This window comes from Pan paniscus, chromosome 15 (assembly GCF_029289425.2).
Source record: "Pan paniscus chromosome 15, NHGRI_mPanPan1-v2.0_pri, whole genome shotgun sequence".
NCBI lineage: Eukaryota > Metazoa > Chordata > Mammalia > Primates > Hominidae > Pan > Pan paniscus.
Window position 1 is genome coordinate 24,932,358 of NC_073264.2, and position 21,676 is coordinate 24,954,033.

The 21,676-nt window shown below is 47.0% G+C and overlaps 1 protein-coding gene across 3 annotated transcripts in view; it reads right to left on the reverse strand.

The window, feature by feature from the left end:
* Nucleotides 1-17,794: 17,794 nt before the first annotated feature.
* The window catches only part of ZFHX2 (zinc finger homeobox 2), a 35,436-nt gene continuing 31,554 nt past the window's right edge, over nt 17,795-21,676 (reverse strand). For 2 of the 3 annotated variants that reach the window (XM_055097352.2, XM_055097353.2), the window contains exon 10: nt 17,795-21,609. In XM_055097352.2, coding sequence (XP_054953327.1) covers nt 20,630-21,609 — 980 coding nt within the window. In that variant the 3' untranslated portion in view covers nt 17,795-20,629. The remainder of the gene's footprint in view (nt 21,610-21,676) is intronic. The other variant, XM_003808081.5, reaches the window with a different exon arrangement.

Sequence of the window (21,676 nt, forward strand, 5' to 3'; positions counted from 1 at the left end):
CCACCACCACGTCCAGCTAATTTTTTTGTATTTTTAGTAGAGACGGGGTTTCACCATCTTGGCCAGGCTGGTCTTGAACTCCTGACCTTGTGATCCACCCGCCTCAGCCTCCCAAAGTGCTGGGATTACAGGCGTGAGCCACTGCGCCTGGCCCCACTTTATGTTTTTGTTTGCTTTGTTGAAGATCAGTTGGCTGTAAGTATTTGGCTTTATTTCTGCATTCTCTATTCTGTTCCATTGGTCTGTGTGCCTACTTTTGTACCAGTACCGTGTTGTTTTGGTGACTATAGCCTTGTACAGTTTGAGGTCAGGAATGTGATGCCTCCAGATTTGTTCTCTTTGCTTAGTCTTGCTTTGGCTGTGGATGCTTGTTTTTGGTTCCATATGAGTTTTAGGATTGTTTTTTCTAGTTCTGTGAAGAATGATTATGGTATTTTTTTGTTGTTGTTTTTCTTTCTTTTTTTCTTTTTTTTTGTTGAGACTGAGTCTTGCTCTGTCACCCAGGCTGGAGTGCAATGGCACAATCTCAGCTCACTGCAACCTCCACCTCCTGGGTTCAAGTGATTCTCCTGCCTCAGGATTACAGCTGGGATTACAGGCGCCCGCCACCACGCCTGGCTAATTTTGTATTTTTAGTAGAGACAGGGTTTCACCATGTTGGTCAGGCTGGTCTTGTACTCCTGACCTCAGGTGATCTGCCTGCCTTGGCCTCCCAAAGTGCTGGGATTACAGGCGTGAGACACCGTGCTGGGCCTTTTTTTGTTTTTCTTTTTGAGATGGAGTTTCACTCTGTTGCCCAGGCTGGAGTGCAATGGCGTGATCTTGGCTCACTGCAACCTCTGCCTCCCAGGCTCAAGCAATTCTCATGCCTCAACCTCTCGAGCAGCTGGGATTACAGGCATGTGCCACCACACCCGGCTAATTTTTGTATTTTCTTTTTAGTAGAGATGGGGTTTCACCATATTGGCCAGGCTGACCTGGAGCTCCTGGCATTAAGTGATCCATCCACCTTGGCCTCCCGAAGTGCTGAGATTATGGGTGTGAACCACCATGCCCAGCTGATGATGGTATTTTGGTGGGAATTGCATTGAATTTTTAGATTGCTTTTGGCAGTATGGTCATTTTCACAATATTGATTCTACTCATCCATGAGCATGGGATATGTTTCCACTTGTTTGTGTCACCTATGATTTCTTTCAGCAGCATTTCGTAGTTTTCCTTGGAGAGGTCTTTCACCTCCTTGATTAGGTATATTCCTAAGTATTTTATTTTTTGCAGCTATTGTAAAAGGGGCTGAGTTCTTGATTTGATTCTTAGCTTGGTCACTCTTGGTGTATAGCAGTACTACTGATTTGTGTACATTGATTTTGTACCCTGAAACTTTACTGAATTCATTTATCAGATCTAGGAGCTTTTTGGATGAGTCTTTAGGGTTTTCTAAGTATACAATCATATCATCAGTGAACAGTGACAGTTTAACTTCCTCTTTACTGATTTGGATGCCCTTTATTCCTTTCTCTTGTCTGATTGTTCTGGCTCACTTTCTTTCTTTCTTTTCTTTTCTTTTTTTTCTTTCTTTCTTTCATTTTTTGTAGAGACAGCGTCTCACTCTGTTGCCTATTGCTAGTCTTGAACTCCTGGCCTCAAGCAATCCTCTAACCTCAGCCTCCCAAAATGTTGGGATTACAAGTGTGAGCCATCGTGCCCAGCCTTAGCTTAACATTTCTAAAGCCACTACATCATTTCTCTGCCACATTTACTTCTTTTTTTTTCTTAAATAAACTTTATTTTTTTAGAGAAATTTTTGGTTCACAGAAAAATTGACTGAAAATTACAGAGTTCCCATGTCCCTTGTAACCCCTGTGTCCACACATGTACAACCTCCCCCATTATCAACATCCCCACGCCTCAGTGGTACATTTGGGGGTTTTGTTGTTTTTTTTTTTTTTTTTTTTTTTTTTTTTTTTTAGAGATGGGGTCTCACTAGATTGCCCAGGCTGGTCTTGAACTCCTGAGCTCAAATAATCCTCCCACCTCAGCCTCCTAAAGTGCTGGGATTACAGGTGTAAGCTGCCATGCCCAGCCTCACAGTGTACTTTTGTTACAACTGACAAACCTGTATTAACCCATCATCACCTAAAGTCCATGGTTTACAGTAGGATTTGCTCTTCATGTTGTACAGTCTATGAATTTTGTCAAATGTATACCGACATGTATTCACCATTATAGTATCATACAGAATACTTTCACTGACTTAAAAGTCCTCTGTGCTCTGTCTCTTCATCCCTCCCATCCCACTGACCCCTAGCAATCACTGATCTTTTTACTATCTCCATAATTCTGCCTTTTCCAGAATGTCATTTGTTTGGAATCATACAGTATGCATAGCCTTTTCAGAATGGCATTTTTCACTTAATGATATGCATTTAAGTTTCCTCCATGTCTTTTTATGGCTTGATACCTCATTTATTTTTAGCACTAAATAGTATTCCATGTACCACAGTTTGTTTATCTAGTCACTTACTGAAGTATATCTTGGTTGCTTCCAAGTTTTGGCAATTGTGAATAAATCTTCTATAAATATCCATTTTCAGTTTTTTGTGTGCTTATAAGTTTTTAACTTTTTTGGGTAAATACCAAGGAGCATAGTTGCTGAATTGTATGGTAAAAGTATGTTTGGTGGGGCATGGTGGCTCACGCCTGTAATCTCAGCACTTTGGGAGGCCAAGATGGGCGGATCACGAGGTAAGGAGTTCGAGGCCATCCTGGCTAACACAGTGAAACCCCGTCTCTATGAAAAATACAAAATTGGCTGGGCATGGTGGCAGGTGCCTGTAGTCCCACCTACTCAGGAGGCTGAGGCAGGAGAATTGCATGAACCCGGGAGACAGAGGTTGCAGTGAGCCAAGATCGCACCACTGCACTCGAGCCTGGGCGCCAGAGTGAGATTCCATCTTAAAAAAAAAAAAAAAAAAGTTCATTTTTTAAAGAAACTGCTGAACTGTCTTCCAAACTGGCTGTATCACTTTACATTCCCATCAGCATTGAATGAGCGTTCCTGTTACTCTGCATCCTCAACAGCAGTTGATACTGTATTTTGTTTTTAGCCATTCTAATGATATGTAGTAGTATCTCATTGTTATTTTTATTTCCAATTCTCTAATGACATATATGTTGAACTTTTATTTATATACTTACTTGCCATCTATGTATCTTTTTTTTTTTTTTGAGATGGAGTTTTGCTCTTGTTTCCCAGGCTGGAGTGCAATGGCACGATCTTGGCTCACTGCAACCTCCGCCTGCCGGGTTCAAGCAATTCTCCTGCCTCAGCCTCCTGAGTAGCTGGGATTACAGGCACCTGCCACATGCCCGGCTAATTTTTTGTATTTTTAATAGAGACAGGGTTTCACCATATTGGTCAGGCTGGTCTTGAACTCTTGACCTCAGGTGATCCACCCGCCTCAGCCTCCCAAAGTGCTGGGATTACAGACATGAGCCACTGCGCCCAGCCTGCCATCTGTGTATCTTATTTGGTAAGATATCTGTTCATATCTTTGGCCTATTTTTAAATTGGGTTGTTTTCTTATCATTGAGTTTTACATGTTCTTTGTATGTTTTTTGGATAATAGACTTTTATCAGGTATGTCATTTGCAAATATTCTCTCCCAGTGTGTTCCTTGTGTTCTCATTCTCTTGATATATATATATGTGTGTGTGTGTGTATCTGTATGTGTACACAAACACACACACTTTTTTTGGCAGAGCAGAAATTTTTGATTAAATTTTTTAAAATTTCAATAGGTTTTTGGGAAACAGGTGGTATTTGGTTACATGAATAAGTTCTTTAGTGGTGATTTCTGAGAGTTTGGTGCACCTATCACCTGAGCAGTGTACACTGTACCCATTGTGTGTGTAGTCTTTTAGCACTCACACCCCTCCCACCCTTTCCCCCGAGTCCCCAAAGTCTTTTGTATAATTCTTATGCCTTTGTGTCATCATAGCTTAGCTCCCAACATTTACTTCTTTTAGTCACTTTCCAGTTGGTGGTTCCAGTATCTTCCTGATCACCTAAGCACATAGTCTGAGCATCACTCTGGATTTTTTCCTCCACTTGTCCCTATATACCATCAGTTAAGGAAAGCTAATATTACTTTCTATTACCTATTACCCATGTTTTTGTTTAGTTTCTAATTACCTCTAACCTGAACCAGCCACAACCTCCTCTTACCCCTGCCTCTGGTATTATTCCTATTCAAATCTCTTCTTCAATTAGCCACCAAAGTAATCTATCTGAAGCATAAATCTTACCATTACTGTAATCCCAGCACTTTGGGAGGCTGAGGCAGGTGGATCACCTAAGGTCAGGAGTTCAAGACCAGCCTCACCAATATGGTGAAATACTGTCTCTACTAAAAAATACAAAAATTAGCCGGGCGTGGTGGTGTGCACCTGTAGTCCCAGCTACTCAAGAGGCTGAGGCAGGAGAATCGCTTGAACCCAGGAGGCAGAGGTTGCAGTGAGCTGAGATCGCACCACTGCACTCCAACCTGGGGCGACAGAGCAAGACTCCGTCTCAAAAAAAAAAGAAAAAAGAAAAAAAATCTTACCATTACTCCCCTGCTTAAAATCCTTCAATTGCTCTTAATAGCCTTCAGAATGACATTTAAATTTCTAAATGTAGCATACACAGAAAGCCCTTTCTGACCTGTCTTCTGCACATCTTTGCCTTATACTTTTTTTTTTTTTTAAGAGACAGGATCTCACTCTGTTGCTCAGACAGGAGTGCAGTGGTGCAATCATAGCTCACTGCAGCCTCAGAAATCCTGGGCCCAAGCAATCCTTCTGCCTCAGGCTCCTGAGTAGCCAGGACTACAGGTGCATGTCATCATGCCTGGCTTATTTTTTATTTCGTAAAGACAGGGTCTTACTATGTTGTGCAGGCTGGTCTTAAACTCATGGCCTCAAGCAATCCTCCCGCCTTGGTCTCCTGAAGTGCTGAGATTAATAGGCATGAGCCACAGTATCTGGCCCCTTGCCTTATACTTTTTGCTGTACAGCAGTAATCTACTTGTAGTTTCTTGTGCTCACCATTGCTCTTTTGCAGGCCTAGCACAGTTCCTGGCATTAAGTAGGTACTTATTAGTTTTATGTTGAATGATAGTGAAATATATAAATGTGAGATCGCATGGACTAGAAGTATTCCAGGTTCAGAGCTTCTAGAATAGGATACTAGGGAACCATCTTACCTAGAGAGCTTAAAATTTCCCTGAGGGGATATGTGGACACTACTGACTTTATAAAATTCATTTCTGCTGTTGATTCTATGGTGGGAGACTGATGTCCCAGCACTGTCCTGGAATTTAGGAGACTTAGATCTAGTCTTGGATCTGTCACTTGGAGCAACTAACTGGCCATCTATAGGCTCAGAGTCAGTGAGTTTGCAATGTAGTTAAAACAGTGGGCTCTGCATTTACTTAAGACAGACTGTGAAGGGAGTAGGTTTAGGGGTAAAATCAAGAATTTAGTTTTTGGAATAAGTTCAAGAGATCTATTGTACAAAATGATGACTATAGTTTATAACAATGTAGTGTATTGAAAATCAAGGCTGGGTGCGGTGGCTCACGCCTGTAATTCCAGCACTTTGGGAGGCCAAGGCAGGCGGATTACCTGAGGTCAGGAGTTCAAGATGGGTCTGGCCAAAGTGGTGAAACCCTGTCTCTACTAAAAATACAAAAAAATTAGCCGAGTGTGGTGGTGTGCGCCTGTAATCCCAGCTACTTGGAGGCTGAGGCAGGAGAATCACTTGAATCCGGGAGGCGGAGGTTGTAGTGAGCCAAGATGGTGCCATTGCATTCCAGGCTGGGCAACAGAGCAAGACTCCATCTCAAAAAAAAGATATAATGTTTTTTACCACATTTTTACCACAAAAAATGGTAAGTATATGAAGTAATACATATGTTAATTAGCTCAACTGAGCCATTCCACAATGTATACATATTTTAAAACATCATGTTATACACAATAAATATATACAATTTTTATTTGTCAATTAAATAAGTAAAATTTTTTTAAAAAGAGTGGGCTCTGGAGCCCAGTCTGCCTGGTTAGAATCTCAGCTGTTCCTCTCACTAGTTAACTTCTCCTTGCCTCAGTTAATAGGTGTAATAATAGACCCTATTTCACAGAGCTGTATTAGATGAGTTAATATAGCACCTGATATAAGGGAAGTGCTGAGTAAACACTGCTTGTTATTGTTATTGTTGAAGGAAATACAGTTGGCCTTTGGAGATCTCCAGGTGACATGACCTTAACCTAGTAGAAGCAGAGGAGACCCAGGGCTCCTTTTCAACCCCTAGTCTTGGGATCTGGCCTAGCTATATTATATCTGAGTGACCCACTCTTCCCTATTCCCAAACAATACTTGTTACTACAAATACCTTGTGGATGGGGAGAGTTATTAGAATGCATATTTCTGGGTCCTTCCTCTGCCCTAGTGAATCAGAGTCTGTGAAACATGGTCTGGGAATAAGCATTGTCAGCAAGCTTATCAAGTTATTCTTATGCTTACTCAAGTTGGAGAACCATGGCTCATCAAGTTATTCTTATGCTTACTCAAGTTGGAGAACCATGGCTCTAGAAGTTTGTATTTAATCTGGGATAGCCTGGAATAGGGGACTGAAGTCTGTGGAGGAGGACTAAGCAACCCCACTGAGTGCAAGTTGGGAAGGTGCTTGGAGTTCCAGAAAACATCCCACTGAAACATCCAGGTTCTCCTGATTGGCATGTTCTTGAGGCCATGGTGGAGACAGAGGAGGATGTAGAGTGTTTACCAGCCATCTTGCCAGTAGGTAGAGAACACTGAAATGACCCATTTCTCCCTGTGCTCAGCCTTAATGATGGAATTAATCAGATGGATCTGACCAAAACATATACCATTCTATACTTAGCTTTGTTCATTCAGCAAATATTTATTGAGCACCTCCTTTATTTCAGGCACCATTATTGGTGCTTGGGATATATCCGTGAATAAAGCAAAGATCCCTACCCTTGTGGAGGTTACATACCAGAGGTGAGAAATAGAAATAAACAATAAACATAATAGCTAAATTATGTAGTATGTTAGAAGGTAATAAATGCTTGGAAAAAGGAAAACATAGAGGAGGGTAAAGGGGTTGGGTTGGGTGTAAGCTACAGTAGGGTGGTCAGGGCCGGGTGCGGTGGCTCACGCCTGTAATTCCAGCACTTTGGGAGGCTGAGGCGGGTGGATCACCTGAGGTCGGCAGTTCGAGACCAGCCTGACCAACATGGAGAAACCCCATCTCTACTAAAAATACAAAATTAGCCAGGCATGGTGGCTCATGCCTGTAATCCCAGCTGCTGGGGAGGCTGAGGCAGGAGAATCGCTTGAACCGGGGAGGTGGAGGTTGTGGTGAGTTGAGATCGTGCCATTGCACTCCAGCCTAGGCAACAAGAGCGAAACTCTGTCTCAAAAAAAAAAAAAGAAAAGAAAAATAGAGTTGTCAGGCTAGGCCTCAGTGAGCAACAAGCAGGTGGAGGACAGGGAGCTTGCCACCCAGTTATCCAGGGACATGCATACCAGGCACAGAGGACAGCTAGTGCAGCGGCCCTAGGTGCGGAGCATATCTAGGTTGAAAGGTTGGAGTAGGCTGGTTCAGGTTGCAGGGGGGATGTAGAGGTGGTGGATGCTGAGGACTTTTCATCTTCCTCAAGGTTTCCTGGCCTTCTCTGTTTTTTCTCCTGCATAGCCTCCCCATCCCCCAAGGGCCACCACTAAGTAGTCTCTCCTGCTTCTTTGCTGCTAATGGTGGGAGGCTTGGAGAGTGGCTGTCAGGCCGAATGATGGTTCCAGAAGACAATATACAGTTTATCAATACTGAATCTTGTAGCTCACCTCTACCATCACTGTTGTAGGGAGCCAGCCAGGCTTGGCAATGTTATTTGATAATATAATAATCATCATTTATATTGCAGCTCTGGAGTGCCTCTGCTACTGACAACTGCTCAGTATCTGGGTGTTGGAGAGATAAAACAGGCTCTAGAAGAGAAAGTGAACCAGGATGGAATCTACAACCCTGGCAAACTGAGTACTGGCTTCTCTCACTGACCACTGAGGGGATAATTTATCAAAGATGTCACCCAATGATAAAAGCAGCCCTAAAATGCTTTCTTTAAAAAATGTGTCCTCTGAGAACATTTAGGTTTTGCCTCTAGACTCTGGTTAGGTGAGTGACTTCACTTTGTGCCCCTTTATCCTATGGTTCCTCAGCTAGAGGAGTAGTCAGCAGGTGGGACAGTGAGTCACACTCTAAAATGGCTCTGTCATTCCTGTGCCATAGGGCTGTCAGGAGTCTGGGACTTCTACAGGAGGCTTTAGAGAGGGAGGGAGGAGATGGGGTCAGCTGGGACATTGATAGGCTTTCAGAGTTTGGAGGGTCCTTATCACCTGGAAATATGAATGTAGATCTCTTTGGCAAATCAAAATTGTATTTTAAAGCTATTCTGTCTTTGAAATGGTATGGTGAGTTTTCTTGTGAAGAGTCATCACTCTTGTTAAGTTGTTGGGGGGGTTGTACACTGGGAGCATGGGTATGATGTAGGATGGGACCAACAATAGGACCCAGAAAGTGAAAAAAAATTGGTAATATTCTTATTAAAATGAGCTGGTCTCCACCTATTACCGTTGTTCTTCAGCTCCACAAAGGGCCATGCAAGGGAAGGTGGGCTCATTATGGCAGGGGGAGGCCATTCATCATGAGGGTAGATGTTCTGAAGCTCAAGGAGCTAAAGAACCACTCCTGGTCACTTGACAAGCTTTCCTCAAAGTGGAACCTGCTTCTGTGGGAATAAAATTTAAAATTAAGGTGAGTCATATGTCCCTGCAGGTTTCAGACAGCCTATCCTCTTGAGGACTCTGATAGAGAGGTTAAGTGACCTCAGGGACTCCAGATGCCTAAGTGAGGACAGGAAAAGGGAAGGTTGCTAGGGATGCAGCAGGAGATGTCCCAGGAGACATTTGTAGTTTCTGGACCAGAATGGGATTGAGGAGGTAATAGGAATAGAAGCTTTGTGTTGATGCCAATGGTCTATAGTGAAGGATGTCTTAGAAGAGAGAGCAGAGATGGCTTAGAACTGAAGTTCTGAATCCAAGATATCAGGAACACTTAGGGGAGATTTTGAAAAACACAAACTCCTTCTCCCATCCCCTACCCCTACAGGGATACAGAATAGACTTTCCTGGGGAAGATAGATGCTGCAGGGTTCCAAAGATGGGGTGAAGGCAAAGGGTATAGGTCTGTGATATGATTTCCGCACCCCATGAGCTGGTTTGGTACTTTCCTGTATTACTCCTACATTAGAAAGACAGCCTCACTGCTGTCCCTTTGTTCATGGACTGTTAGGATCCTGCTGACCTGGGTGGGGACGGCTTATCCATCTGCCAGCTTCCAGGTCAGAACCAGCCCTAGTTACTTGATAGGGCTTTCCACAAAGCAGAACACTGCTTCTGTGGGAATAAAATTTAAAATTTAAAATTTAAAATTGAAAGTTAGCTGGGCCTGGTGGTACATAACTGTAGTCTCAGCTACTTGGAGGGCTGAGGTGGGCAGATTGCTTGAGCCCAAGAGTTGGAGGCTGCAGTGAGCTGTGATCATGCCACTGCACTCCAGCCTGAGTGACAGAGCAAGAGCCTACCTCAAAATAAATAAATAAATAAATAAATAAATAAATAAATAAAAATAAAACTTAAAAAGTAAGGCCTCTATGGCCAAATAAGTTTGAGAATTAGTGGGTTAAACATGATCAACCATTTGGGTTTTTTAACCAGCTCCTCAGAGCCTTTAACATACCAGCATACATTGTGAATCTCTTGAAAGAGGGAATATGCAGTATTTCTCAAACTAATTTGATTGGGGGGTCCTTTTTTTCTTGAGGAGCATTTCATCAGATTAATGTTTCACAGAGCACACCCAGGAAGAAGTTTCACTATACTGGCATCTCTCTCCTTTTTAAAAAAATAACAACTCAAAGTTAGATAGCCCTTACTGACTTATTCCTAAATTCCTGACTTTTGAGGTAGGTAAGAGTACACACTTTTCCTACTCTGGAACTCCAAAGGCAGGCAGTGTTATGTTGTGGTCTTCCTAAAGCAGTCTTACAGGCAGTGCCAGCGATTCTCTGCTATTAATAATTCCCATTGATTTGATACCCTCACATTTCCCTATATTGATCTCCCATGTCTCCCTGCAGCAGATGTTCCTAGAATGCTCCTTCCCCTTGACAGAGAGGTAGACAAGGGCAAGTCAACAGGGGCCCCTCTGAGCCCAGAGTGTTCTCTTGGTGACCTGGTCTGAGGGTCAGTGTGGCTGAATTGACAAATAGTAGCTGTTGACTCCCTGGTTTGGGGTTGGTTTTCTATAGGAGAAGCAACTGTTGGAGTCAGCTGCCTGAGGAATATACTTCTCTAGGCTGGGGTGGGGAAATGAGCTTGAAGACAAGGAACTGGCTGAGTCTTAATTTGGGTAAGAAGGCTCGGTGGCGCTCACTTGGACCGCAGTTTTATACCCCATTTTCCATGCCTATTCTCCTCCTTCCCCCGCCCCAACCTGTCCATCACCACTCAGCTCTCTTCCTCCTTCATCCTTCTTTTGGGTTCTCTTTCCCTCCCCGCTGTTCTTCTAAGAAGACTGGCTGTCCTTCCTCCTCCCCCATCCCCATCTCTACTTCTCTTCACATCCCCTCTGCACCCCCAGCCTGGCAGCCTGCCCTGTAGGAATGTTAATTAGCATCCACGATTTAATTAATTCAGTAGCTAATTAATGATTGGGGACTGGGGGCTGGGGAGCTGGGGTGCAGGGGGTTGGGGGCTGGAGGTGACAGGGAGAAATAGCAGAGGCTGCAGAAGGCATCGCAGATGGCTGTGCGGTGGCTGGCACAGTGCCCACCGCCATGGATGCAAACACACTTGCGCGCACGCACACGTATACACACACACACACACACACACACAAAAAGGAAAGGGTGATCGAGGAATCAAAAGCAGGCAGGGAAGGGCACAGGGGCCCTGGGAACTGGGGCTGTGGGGCTGGGGGTGGGGAAGGCTCTAGATCTATTTGAATCTGCTCCGGAAGTAGAAGAGGAGAAAAAAAAGAAACAACCACAGGCGCAGAGAGAAGCAAGCTCTCCCGATACCCCACCTCACCCCACCCCCACCCCACCCCAGCCACCCCTCCTCCCTGGCATGGGATTCATGGGCACCAGCTGAGGACGGGGTCCCCTCCCTCTGCCTGCCATAAATATTGGTACTGAGGACCCAGACTCAGAAGGATAGGATATTCCCAAAGAAAAGAGTTTTTCTTTTAAGTTGCTTTAAAATATATATATGTGTGTGTGTGTGTGTGTGTATATATATATATGCATATATATGTATATATGCATATATATATATATTTTTTAATTGCACCCGTTCTGGTGTGAGGGCGAAGGCGAGTGAAAGAAGGTGACTGAGCCAGGAGGAGAGCACAGATGGCTTGGTGGTGGTATGGTGTGGTGAGTTGTGGGGAGGAAAAGAGGGGGGTCTGGCAGAGGTTGGGGGTGGGCGGAATGAGGACCCTGTTTTCTTCTTTTCGTATTGCTGTGGATGAAGGAGAGAGAGAAAAAGAGAGAAAGTGGGTGGGGAGAGAAGCGAGACAGATGGTAGAGTGGAGAGGCGGCAGCCAGTGCCGGCACTGCCCAGCCTGGGCGGACCCAGCTCCCTCCGCCTGCCAGCTCTCCAAATGCCACCCTTCCCCCATCCTCCCCTCTCCCCATCCCCCCAGCTTGGCACTGATCTCGGGGAGAGAGAGGGAGGGAGGCTGGGCAAAGAGCATCTGTTCCCTCCATTCTCCCAGCTCCATCGGCTGCCAACCTAGGGCCATCGTCTGCCTCCATCACCCCTCCGCCCGCCCGCCTACCCACCCAATCCCAAACGGGTGCTGGATCAGGTGCTGAATCCGGCTGCCTCCTCGGGTACCAGTCACTGTGCATTGCTGTGTGTCTGCCACCGCTGCCTGGCACTCATGGGGCCGTGTGTGTGTGTATGTGTGTGTGCGCGCATGTACATGTACGCATAAGCGTGTGCTGTACGTGAGCCTCCTGGGCATGGGTGGGGGTTGGCATTGCGGTTGCCAATCTAGTGTCCAACCAGAAGGACAGAGGGATGGAGTGGAAGAAGGAGGGGAGAGGCTTGGGGTCTGGGAGGGGAGAAGAGGGTGCATGAGTTGCTTCATGCTGCCTGCTTACAGGCATTGGCATTGTAGCTGCCACCCTTTTGCCCACGGAGATGGGAGGAGGCGAGTGGAGGGCGCAGCGGCAGGAGTCCTGTGCTCTGGGAGGAAGGCTTTGTACATGGGAGCTGTTGGCATCACATCTGTCAGGCCGGTGCCCAGAACTGGGGCAATGGAGACTGGGGGATCCAGGAAGCAGGGAGGAGGGGCAGAATGTGTTTCTGATGTTGCTGTCCCTCTAGAAGCTCAGCTCTGAAAAATGGTTGGAGTATGAGGTGATTAGTGCTCTTCCATCTTGAGGAAGTAAAGTGGTGGAGAGAGTAGCCAGGGAAGTGCCAAGAAACAGTCTACGAGCCAGGGAGGAGGGAGTGTGCCACCGTACCCAGGGAGAACTTGTTGGGGCTGGCAATCTGGCCCTTTGTCAGAGTATTGAAGGAGACAGCAAGAGGACCAGATGTGAGGTGGGTGGGTGCTGGCACTGCCCATGGCACCTGGCACAGGCTCTGGCATTGTGTGGAACAGGGGAGGGTGACAGTGCCTCTTGCCAATCTGGTTGAGAGGGCTATTGTGCCAGGAGTGAGAAGGAAGGAGGTGAAACATTTCGGGAGGTGGGGTGTTTGGGAGACCAGATTTTTTTCTGCCAGGTCCTCCTTCCCCTTCCCTCCTAGGCATGGGGAGTGGAGCAACAGACGGAGAGTGGCATGAAGACACAAAGGAGGAAACACACCATTGCCAAGACCCCAAGGAAGAAGGATGGAAAGCGCTGGCAGTCCTGCCTGGCCCCCAGCCAGTTCCCTGCTGAAGATGGCCAGATCCCCTTGTCTGGTCTGTATATGCCACTTTTGCTGGGGTGGAAGGAGGGAAGGGCTGGCTTGCTGAGCTAGGCTCTAGAATGGGAAGGGTACCTTTCTGCAGATCCCATTTGGACTCTCCACTTGAACAAGTGAGGTGTCTGATTTTCTTCTTTGGTACCTTCCTCTCCTCCCCCTCCCTTCGCCTCACCCCGCTTTCATCTCTCATCACCACCTGGGTCCTACTGCTTGGCACCCAACCAACTGGATGCCGCCATGTTTGGCAGTGCTGCACTGGCACGTGAACAGTGTCTCAGATCCTGGCACTGCAGCAAACCCAAAGCCACCAAACATGCTCATGATGCCACTTGGCAGCAGTCAGAGAGAGGGGGCTGTGCACATAGTGGTGCCAGGCATTGGGTGGAGCTCTGTGCAGGGAACTGGCATGAGAGGATGCCCTTAACAACTGGGCTGAGTCAGCACTCCCTGGTCAATCTCAGCTCTGCCTTCCTCCCAACTAGATATCCACCTCCTTCCTACCCTTATTGCCCCCACGAAAGGGATTTAGATGGTACCATATTGAGTGTTTGAGCACCATGCGAAAGGAAAGAAGCACAGAGGGACAGGCTAGAGCACAGGCTGTAGACACACCCAAGGCTGCAGGCTAGTGGACCATACATATCCTTGGACAACAACAACAACAACAAAACCCTAGGAGAGCAAAAGGAGGTGGAGAGAGGGACACCAGCTGTGTTGTTACCAGGATGGCACAAGAAGAGATTGGAAGGGAAGTAGGAAGGAGTGACCCTCAGACCTTGCTCTTGGGTGATGGGGTGGTTTGTACTTATGCATATTTCATTCTGCCTTGTGCCTTGTGATTTGCTGAGCTGTGGTTGAGATGAACTGGTTCTTTCTCCCTTGTTAAAAGGTCCATATTCAATAATAGTCCTAGAAAGATGGAAAGGTGCTCTAGGCCTAGAGAGGTAGACAGGTGTTAGGAAGACAAAGGGACTTGTCCTTCCAGAAAGACTATGCAAGGCACCCAGTTAGAGTTGGATAGATTTCCATATCTTTGAAATCCACCCCAAGAAGGGAGATTGAGGATAAGCAATGATCCCTGGTAGAGGGGAAGTCCCCTAGGAGGAGAATCCCCAGCATCTGTGGTTATACAGACTAGCCCTCAGAAAACTAGACCTTGGGCCCCCATCTGAAAGAATTTCTAGTAGGTTTGGCTTTCCCAGTGACTGGGCAGATCTTTAGAAGATCTGGAAGATTTGGCTGTGGGTGATGTGGAGGGGAGGCTGGGTGGCTCTGGGAGATAGGACCTGCCCAGAGGTAGGAGTAAAGTCCATGCTGGGCTGAGCTGCTCAGGGCTGGGGAAGTTCTGATTTCAGCATCTCTGGAAGTGTATGGCTACTTCAGAAGAAGCAAGGTGTTTTCCACAGCAGAGGAGAAAGCAGGGAGGCACTCAGCCAAAGTGGTGAGTGGACAATGTTTATATCTTTTCTCCTGTTCAAGAACAGCCAACGTGAGCCGAAGACCATGGTCAGTTTCCAGTATGTTGGGGGTGGGAGTCGGGGTGATGTCAGAGTAATGAAGTCGACAAATCTGAGGTTATGATAAGCCCTGGTGTGGTAGCCCCTGGGGTAGCAGGGTTGGTCCCTGGGTGCTGAAGAGATGGGGGCAGGTCACAGATATGGTGCTAAGCTCTCTAGGTCAGTGGTTCTCAAACTTCAGAGGGCATAGAATCATTTCAGGAGTTTCTGATTCAGTTGGTCTTAGGTGTGGTCCAGGAATATGCATTTTACATAAGCACTCATGTTGCAAGTGGACACTTGAAACGTTGAAAAACACTGTTCTGAGAGATGGCAGTCACCTTTAGGATGGTCGATCCAATCAGGGTTTCCCTTGCCTTTTGCATCTGTCTTCCCCAGACTTACTCATGTCTTTATGCTGACATGTTTGGGATATGTTTGTTGTGGGGTGTGTGTATGCGTTTTGGGTGGGAGCAGTGGGAGGAAAAGGAGAGATTGTGAGGTTGAATCCAGCGAATGTAACTGGTTAGAACAATGATCCTCACTGGCAGTAGTTACCACAGAAGAATCCTTTAGGGAACACTTTGAAAATTCACTCTTTCTTCACCCACAGATTCTGAAGGCTGGCTGCCCGTGGGTTTCTGAAACCTCATCATTGAGAATCACTAGGTTAGGAACATTGTCAAGAGATTATTCTCTGTGATCAAGTCAAAATTGTGTAGATTTTGTGGCTAGGTACAAGATGGGTCCTGGAGGCAGGCCTGGGTCCCGGGTAATGGAAGTAGGGGTCCGCAGAGTACAACTCAGCCTACTGCTGATACTCAGCAAATGGCAGAGGATGCTGTGGTTTGAGCACTTGGTGGGGACATCTAGAAATGAGCACAGCGTGGATCATTCTTCACATCCAATTGAGAAGACTTAGTGCAGGGTTTGGTATCAGGCAGGACCTGTAGATACGGGGCAGTGCTGAGCCCCTGCTGATTACTGGTTGTGGTGTCTTAGCCATTGTTTGTGTAAGAATATGTGTGCAGTTGGGTGGGATTATGAGTCAACCCCGGGTGCTGCATCACCTTTCCCCCTCTTCTTGGACAGGTTCAGCTTGTTCTGGTCTACCTATACTCAACCTGCTTCCCCATTAGCTTCTGGCCAGACTTCTTTCCATGGCTGCGGAATTGCAAGAAATACCATACTCAGACTACTGCCAGAGAATAATGACATTTACCCCTTGTCTGTGCTTTGTGTGAGGGCTGTCTGGGTCCCATATATGAAGGAGCGTCACTGGGTGGTCACGCAATTGAATCACGCAATTTTATCTTCTTCCCATAACATATAGTTTCTCTCAAGAGGAATTACCTTCATGATTACTTCCCATCTTTCCCCAAACTTGATGGGCCATGGTCTAGATCTTCTGCAAATGTCGTCTCTCAAATTTGCCTTCATCTGATCTTTTTATAATGTATCTGAGCTATAATCCTGTAGACCCTGAGGCTGGGTCTACAGACTTGCTGTAGCAAGAGCTTTCTCAGTATAAAGGCATTTCTTCCCAACTCAGTCTTCTAGAAATGATGCTTTCATGGCTTATAAGTTTCTGACTGGTTGCTTCTGAGAGAAATTGTCCCCTAATACCTGGCCATTCGCAGTTTACCCTGTTTGTCATGGTGACATCATATGAGTTTTCCCAAAAGTTTCCTCCTAATTTGCCTCCTACATATCTCTTCCCTGATGTCCAGAATAATTTACGGTCCTCTCCCCATCGGGTGTGTGTTTGTTTGTTTGTTTGTTTTTTGTGACTGCGAGGAGGGGAGTGGACCCCTCAACCATGTGCATGCCCCCGCTGCTGCCATCCCCCTGTCCCCTCTTGACTGCCAGCAACAGCTTGGTATGGGCCCAATGCCCATCCATTTTCAGGGCTAGTTGATTTGGCAGGTGAGTTGTTACACACTCCTTGGCAGATCCTCTCCCCATATGTTAATATTCAACATTTGGTCACTCTTCCTCTTACCGGTTACTTTTTCCTCTCACTTTCTCTGTTTATAAGCTTTTTCTACCTACTTTTGTGTGAGAAAAATTAGCGTGTGTTGGAGGGTGTTTCTGCTTATGGGAGTATAGGTCATGGGTCTTGGGGTATGTCCCTTGTACTTACACATATGTCCATGGGGCCCCATCCTTGCTGGCACTGGTGTGTTTCCCTGCAGCCCCCTCTGCTGGGGTCTGCTGCTGTTTCTGAGGGTGTGTTTGTTTGTTTCACTGGTGTAGTTATATATGTGGAGCTCTATATTTCAGATTTACGTATCTTTCCAGGGATGAATGGCTGTCTTAAAACAGATCACAGTGGTGGAGATTTGGAGAATCAGTGATCTGGTCTATAAGCCCTGAAAGTGGTTAAGAAACAAATACAAAGAATTAAGCAGATGGGTGCTATTATGCCTGGAATAAAAGGCTTGCTTGGTTCTTAAGCCTACTTCTGTAAGTATACTCCAGGGCTGGAAGGGTGGGATAGAAACAGATTTCTTTATGTGGTTCCTGTTGCAAACTCTGTCTTGTTTGGCCATTAAGGCTTCAGATTTTCTTATATTCTTCTAGCAATCTTTTTGTTCCTAGTTGAGGATTGGACACCTTACACCATCCTCACACAGACTCTGGTTTAGAGCAAAAATAGCCAAGATCACTTTCACCACCGCCTCTCGGTCTGACCCTGGTCGTTAAGTAGGGCGGAGATCAATTTGGATGCCTCTTTAAGGACGAGTGTATGTTAGAAGCCCTAGGTTTGCGGGGGGGAGGTACTGTAAAATAGGTGTTATTGTGCCAAATGCTTGAGTTACGGCTGTTACTCCACAGGAGAAGTACCATGATTTAATTCTGGTGACTTGGCATTAGCCTCTAGGATTCTGCAAAGGATTGTGCTGACTCAGCCTTCTGTCCACCAGAATGCCCACTGTGCATTGCTCTCTGGAGCAGGACTGCTGCTGCTAAGGACTTCTGGTGTGAGAAAGGGACTGGGAAGGAATGCTTCCAGCCACTGGGAACATGGAATGGTGCCCCCTCAGGAAGCATGTTAATTGACCTAAGTCAGCAGAGTCAGCCCGGCTCTTTTGCCCCCAAATTCCAGGGTTCCAGGTAAGTACAGTTGCTTAGAGTCAGCTCATATCTACTGTTGGGACCGCACATGGTATTGCCAGGCCAGGGTGTTAGGTGTAAAAGAACATGTTGCGTGACAAGAGGAGGGGGGATTTCTGGTTACATCAACTCTCGGTGAAAACACTCATAGTTCAAACTGAAGTTGGCTGAAATCCTTAAGATACAGCACACCACACTTCTAACCATTCCATGCCAGGTGTTTGTCGATGCTTTCTTTAAAACGTTTCCTTTGTCTTGTTTTTGTTCTAAATTGTTTTTGGTTTCTAACTTTTATACACAAGTCACATTCCCAGAAAGCACAAGTGAAGAATCTTCTTTCCTCAGATACATGCTGCTAAGAAAATAGTTTTATATACAGAATTTCAACAGGAGAGAGAAAAGGACAGGGAGGGAGGGGTACAAGAGAGGCGGGGAAAGAAGGTGGCAGTGAGCACAAGACCCGGTGGCCAGTTTCTCTCCTGTTGCCTAGATCTGTGACTGGCATTTTTGGTATCAGAAATTGGGGTGGAATTACAAAACTAACTCCACCTAATTTGCTGTTAGTTAGAAAACTAACTCCACCCCACCCCTAATTTGTTGGAGTTGGAGTATTTCAGAAGTGAATGGGACAGGAAGTGAGACTCACGGAATATATGGGGGCTACTGACTGAGCTGAATTTTCTGTCCCCTCCCATTCTGTCTGCATGTAAGACACTGCTTCAGTATTAACATGTTCACAGAGTGATGTGACTGATAGAGCAGAAAACCTAAATCCCAGGGCTGGGTGAATTTGTATGAGAATATGAAATGGATAATGATAGAGCAACAGCCTGAAGGGGAGAGAGGATGGAAGGAGAACACCTTGAAAGAGAAGTGGTCTTAGGGACAAGAGTAGTAGGAAAAACTACCTGGAGGACGAGGAATTTTGCAGACTTTTCTTTGCTAAAAGAAAACATGGACTTCTCTACCCCACACTACTTTAGCTGGGCTTTAGGGTTGCCAGAATTTTCACCTGATGGCTACAGAAACCATTTGCCTAGGGGTACGCAACATTCTTCTAGGTTCTATTGGTTCCCTTGGTGATAACACCCTATCAAAGATTGACCTGTGCTTCAGTCATCTCCTTGCCCACCCCATCCCCTCAATTCGTATCAGCTCTAGAACCCCATGAGTCTCATGGACGGGTCCCGATTCCCTTGGGAATGCCTCCAACAGCTGCTGCTTAATGGAGAAGCTGGGCTGGGCTGGACTGGAGGGAGCAGGAGCAAGGGCAGAGGACAAGGGGGAAGAAAAGGAGACTGGGGGGAAGGGAACAAGGGACCCAGCAAAGGTGGGCCTCTAGGGAGGGCAACAGGATTAGGAGTTTGTGAAAAAAGTAAATGCAAGGAAAAGGTAGGAGATGAAAGAGCAGATCTCAGATTCAGAAATTAAATACCCCACTCACCCCTTTCTTCCTGGGACTGCCAAGATACTTTTGGTGACACTGACTTTTCTAACTCATAGCTGGAAATGAAGGGCTATTACCTGTCCTAATAAATACCCAATTCAGGGAACTGGGACCTGTCTCTCCCCAGAGTTCAGGCTCTTCTCCCTATATTGCCAGCTCCCACCTTGGAGACTGGGCATAGCCAGGGGAAGGTTGCACTGACATCAGTCCTTCGAGGACCACCAGACCCATAGCAAGGAGCTAAAGCTGTTTGGTCTTCCAAAGATGAGGTGGTTTAAAGAAACCCTTAAACTGGGGGGATGGGAGTGGGACGGGGAGCAGGGAGTGACACAAATAGGAAAAAAAACACTTGTTTGATGGGAGTTCTCTTTCTTTTTTTTTTTTTCTGTATTTTCCAAGTTTATGTTTTTCTTTAGTTCATTCCTCTGGTGTCCATTTCTCTTTTTTGTGCGCGTGTGCACATACTCTCTCTCGCTCTCGTTTTTTTGGTTGTGTTTCAGTTTTTTTTTTAAAAGAACTTTGGATATGCCGTTGGTGGGCAGTGCCTGTCCCTGGAGGCTGGACCCTCACGTGGCAGGGCTAGGACAAGGGGCAGGCCCACGGCCGCTGAGAGGATCTCTGTGTTTAAAGCCTTTGAGAATAAGTTACTGCAGTTCCCAGGGTGCAAGGTAGGGATTGGCAGAGGGGTTTCTGGTGGCGGCATCCCCTAGAGTCCAGGCCACAGGGGCTCCCCTGTCAGGCAAGGAGAGGGTTAGGAGGGAGAGGGTAGGGAGAGTGAACCAGAAGCACTTCTCCCATGCCAGCCTCCAGTTTGGTTAGAGTTTTGTGGGCTCCCTGCCCATGCCAGGCTCCAACTTTGGGAGCCAACTGAGCATTTGGAAAGAGTTTGTGAGCGGTGTGGTGCTCTAGACAAAGGGTTAGGAAGGAGAAGAGAGAGTGGCAAAGTTTGTTTTCCTTCCCCCTTCTTTGCCTTGGGCTTTCTTTTTCGTTTCTTCTTTTTATCTTCTTTTTCAAAATTTTTTGGTGTTTTCTCAGTGGAACATCATGGGATAACGTGTGTGTGTGCATGTATGTGTATGCATTTATGGGGATGGGGAGCTGGGAATTCAGTGAGGAAAAGGAAGATAGAACCAAGGATATATTTTGTGTGTGGTAGGCAGACATGTATGAATAATCAGGGTGCCAAGATGGGTATATGTGTCTGTGAAGATGGGCAAGGGCTACATCTGCAAGGAGCTGAGGATGAGGATCAATGTGTGTGTCTGTGGGGATTGGGAGGAGGCAGGACTCTGCTGGAAGTGGGGTGTGTGGTGCCCACTGAGGGTGGGAACTGAACAGTTCCTGTGAGGTGGGCGGGGCCAGGGGGTGGGGTGAGGGATTTGAGCTCCCACCAAACACCCCTTGGGGTAAAAGAGGGAGCCCTGAGGCCCTCCCCTCTCCCCATCTTGGTTAATCTGTTTATAAAGCTAGAAGTGTAGAGGTAGTCGTAGTTTTTGGGTTGGAGTCCGTGTGAGGTAATCTTGCTTCCTCTTTGGCAAAAGCCACAGCAGCCGAGGCAGCAGTGGCGGCGTTGGTGATGGAGATGGGTGGGCCCCCTTGAGGTGGGGCTGCCTTGCGCCTGTGGGCCGAGGAGCGCAGGTGGGAGGCTAGGGCTTCACGCCCACTCAGCAGCACCTCACATGCCAGGCAGTGGTAGGTGCAGATGGGCACCCGCAATGGGGGTGGCATGGAGCCCCCAGAGCCCCGCCCAAAGAAGCAGAAGGATCTCTGGTGGGCAGTAGCCGGGGCCTCCCCGTCAAATGCCATCTTGCACTGGCGGCACAGGTAGCGATGGGTTACATCCACGGTGGAGATGCCAGTGCTGCCTGTCAGCAGCTCATCAACCTCACCAGCTTCCCCCTCCCCTGGAGCAGGCAGTTCAGGAGGCTTTGGAGGTGCTGTGGCTGTGGGCTCAGGGGGCTGGGGTGGTGGCTGGAGGAGGGCATTGGGGAGCAGCCCAATGAGGGTCTGAGGTATCATGGGGTTCATGGGAAATAGCCCCTTCTTCATGCCATAGAGCTGTTGGAAGTAGGCCCCCTGTAGCTGGGGGCCAAAGACAGCTGGCGGTGCTGTTCCCCCAGCAGGGGGCAATGGAAAGGGCAGGAACTGGCCCCCCAACAGGGCTGGGACAGTGGTCTTCCATGCTTTGAGGTTCTTGAGGGCATCATTGGAGGAGCTGGTGGGGCCTGCAACTGGCTTTCGCTCACTGGAAACCTTGTCCCCCAAGGGCTCAGTAGGAGGGCCTGGGACAGGGTCAGTGGTGCCTGCTGTGGAGGTGTTGGTTTGGTCGGGCATGGGTCTCTGAGGTAAGGGGCGGCCTGGGCCAGCAGTCTGGACCACTGTGGTGGTAGGCAGGACCGAAGTGGCGAGGCCGAGGAGGCCTGAGGAGGCTGCCGGGCCTAGGAAGGTGAAAGGAAGGATGAAGGATTAGCCATCTCCTGTCCCATCATTCTTCCTGCCATAGGC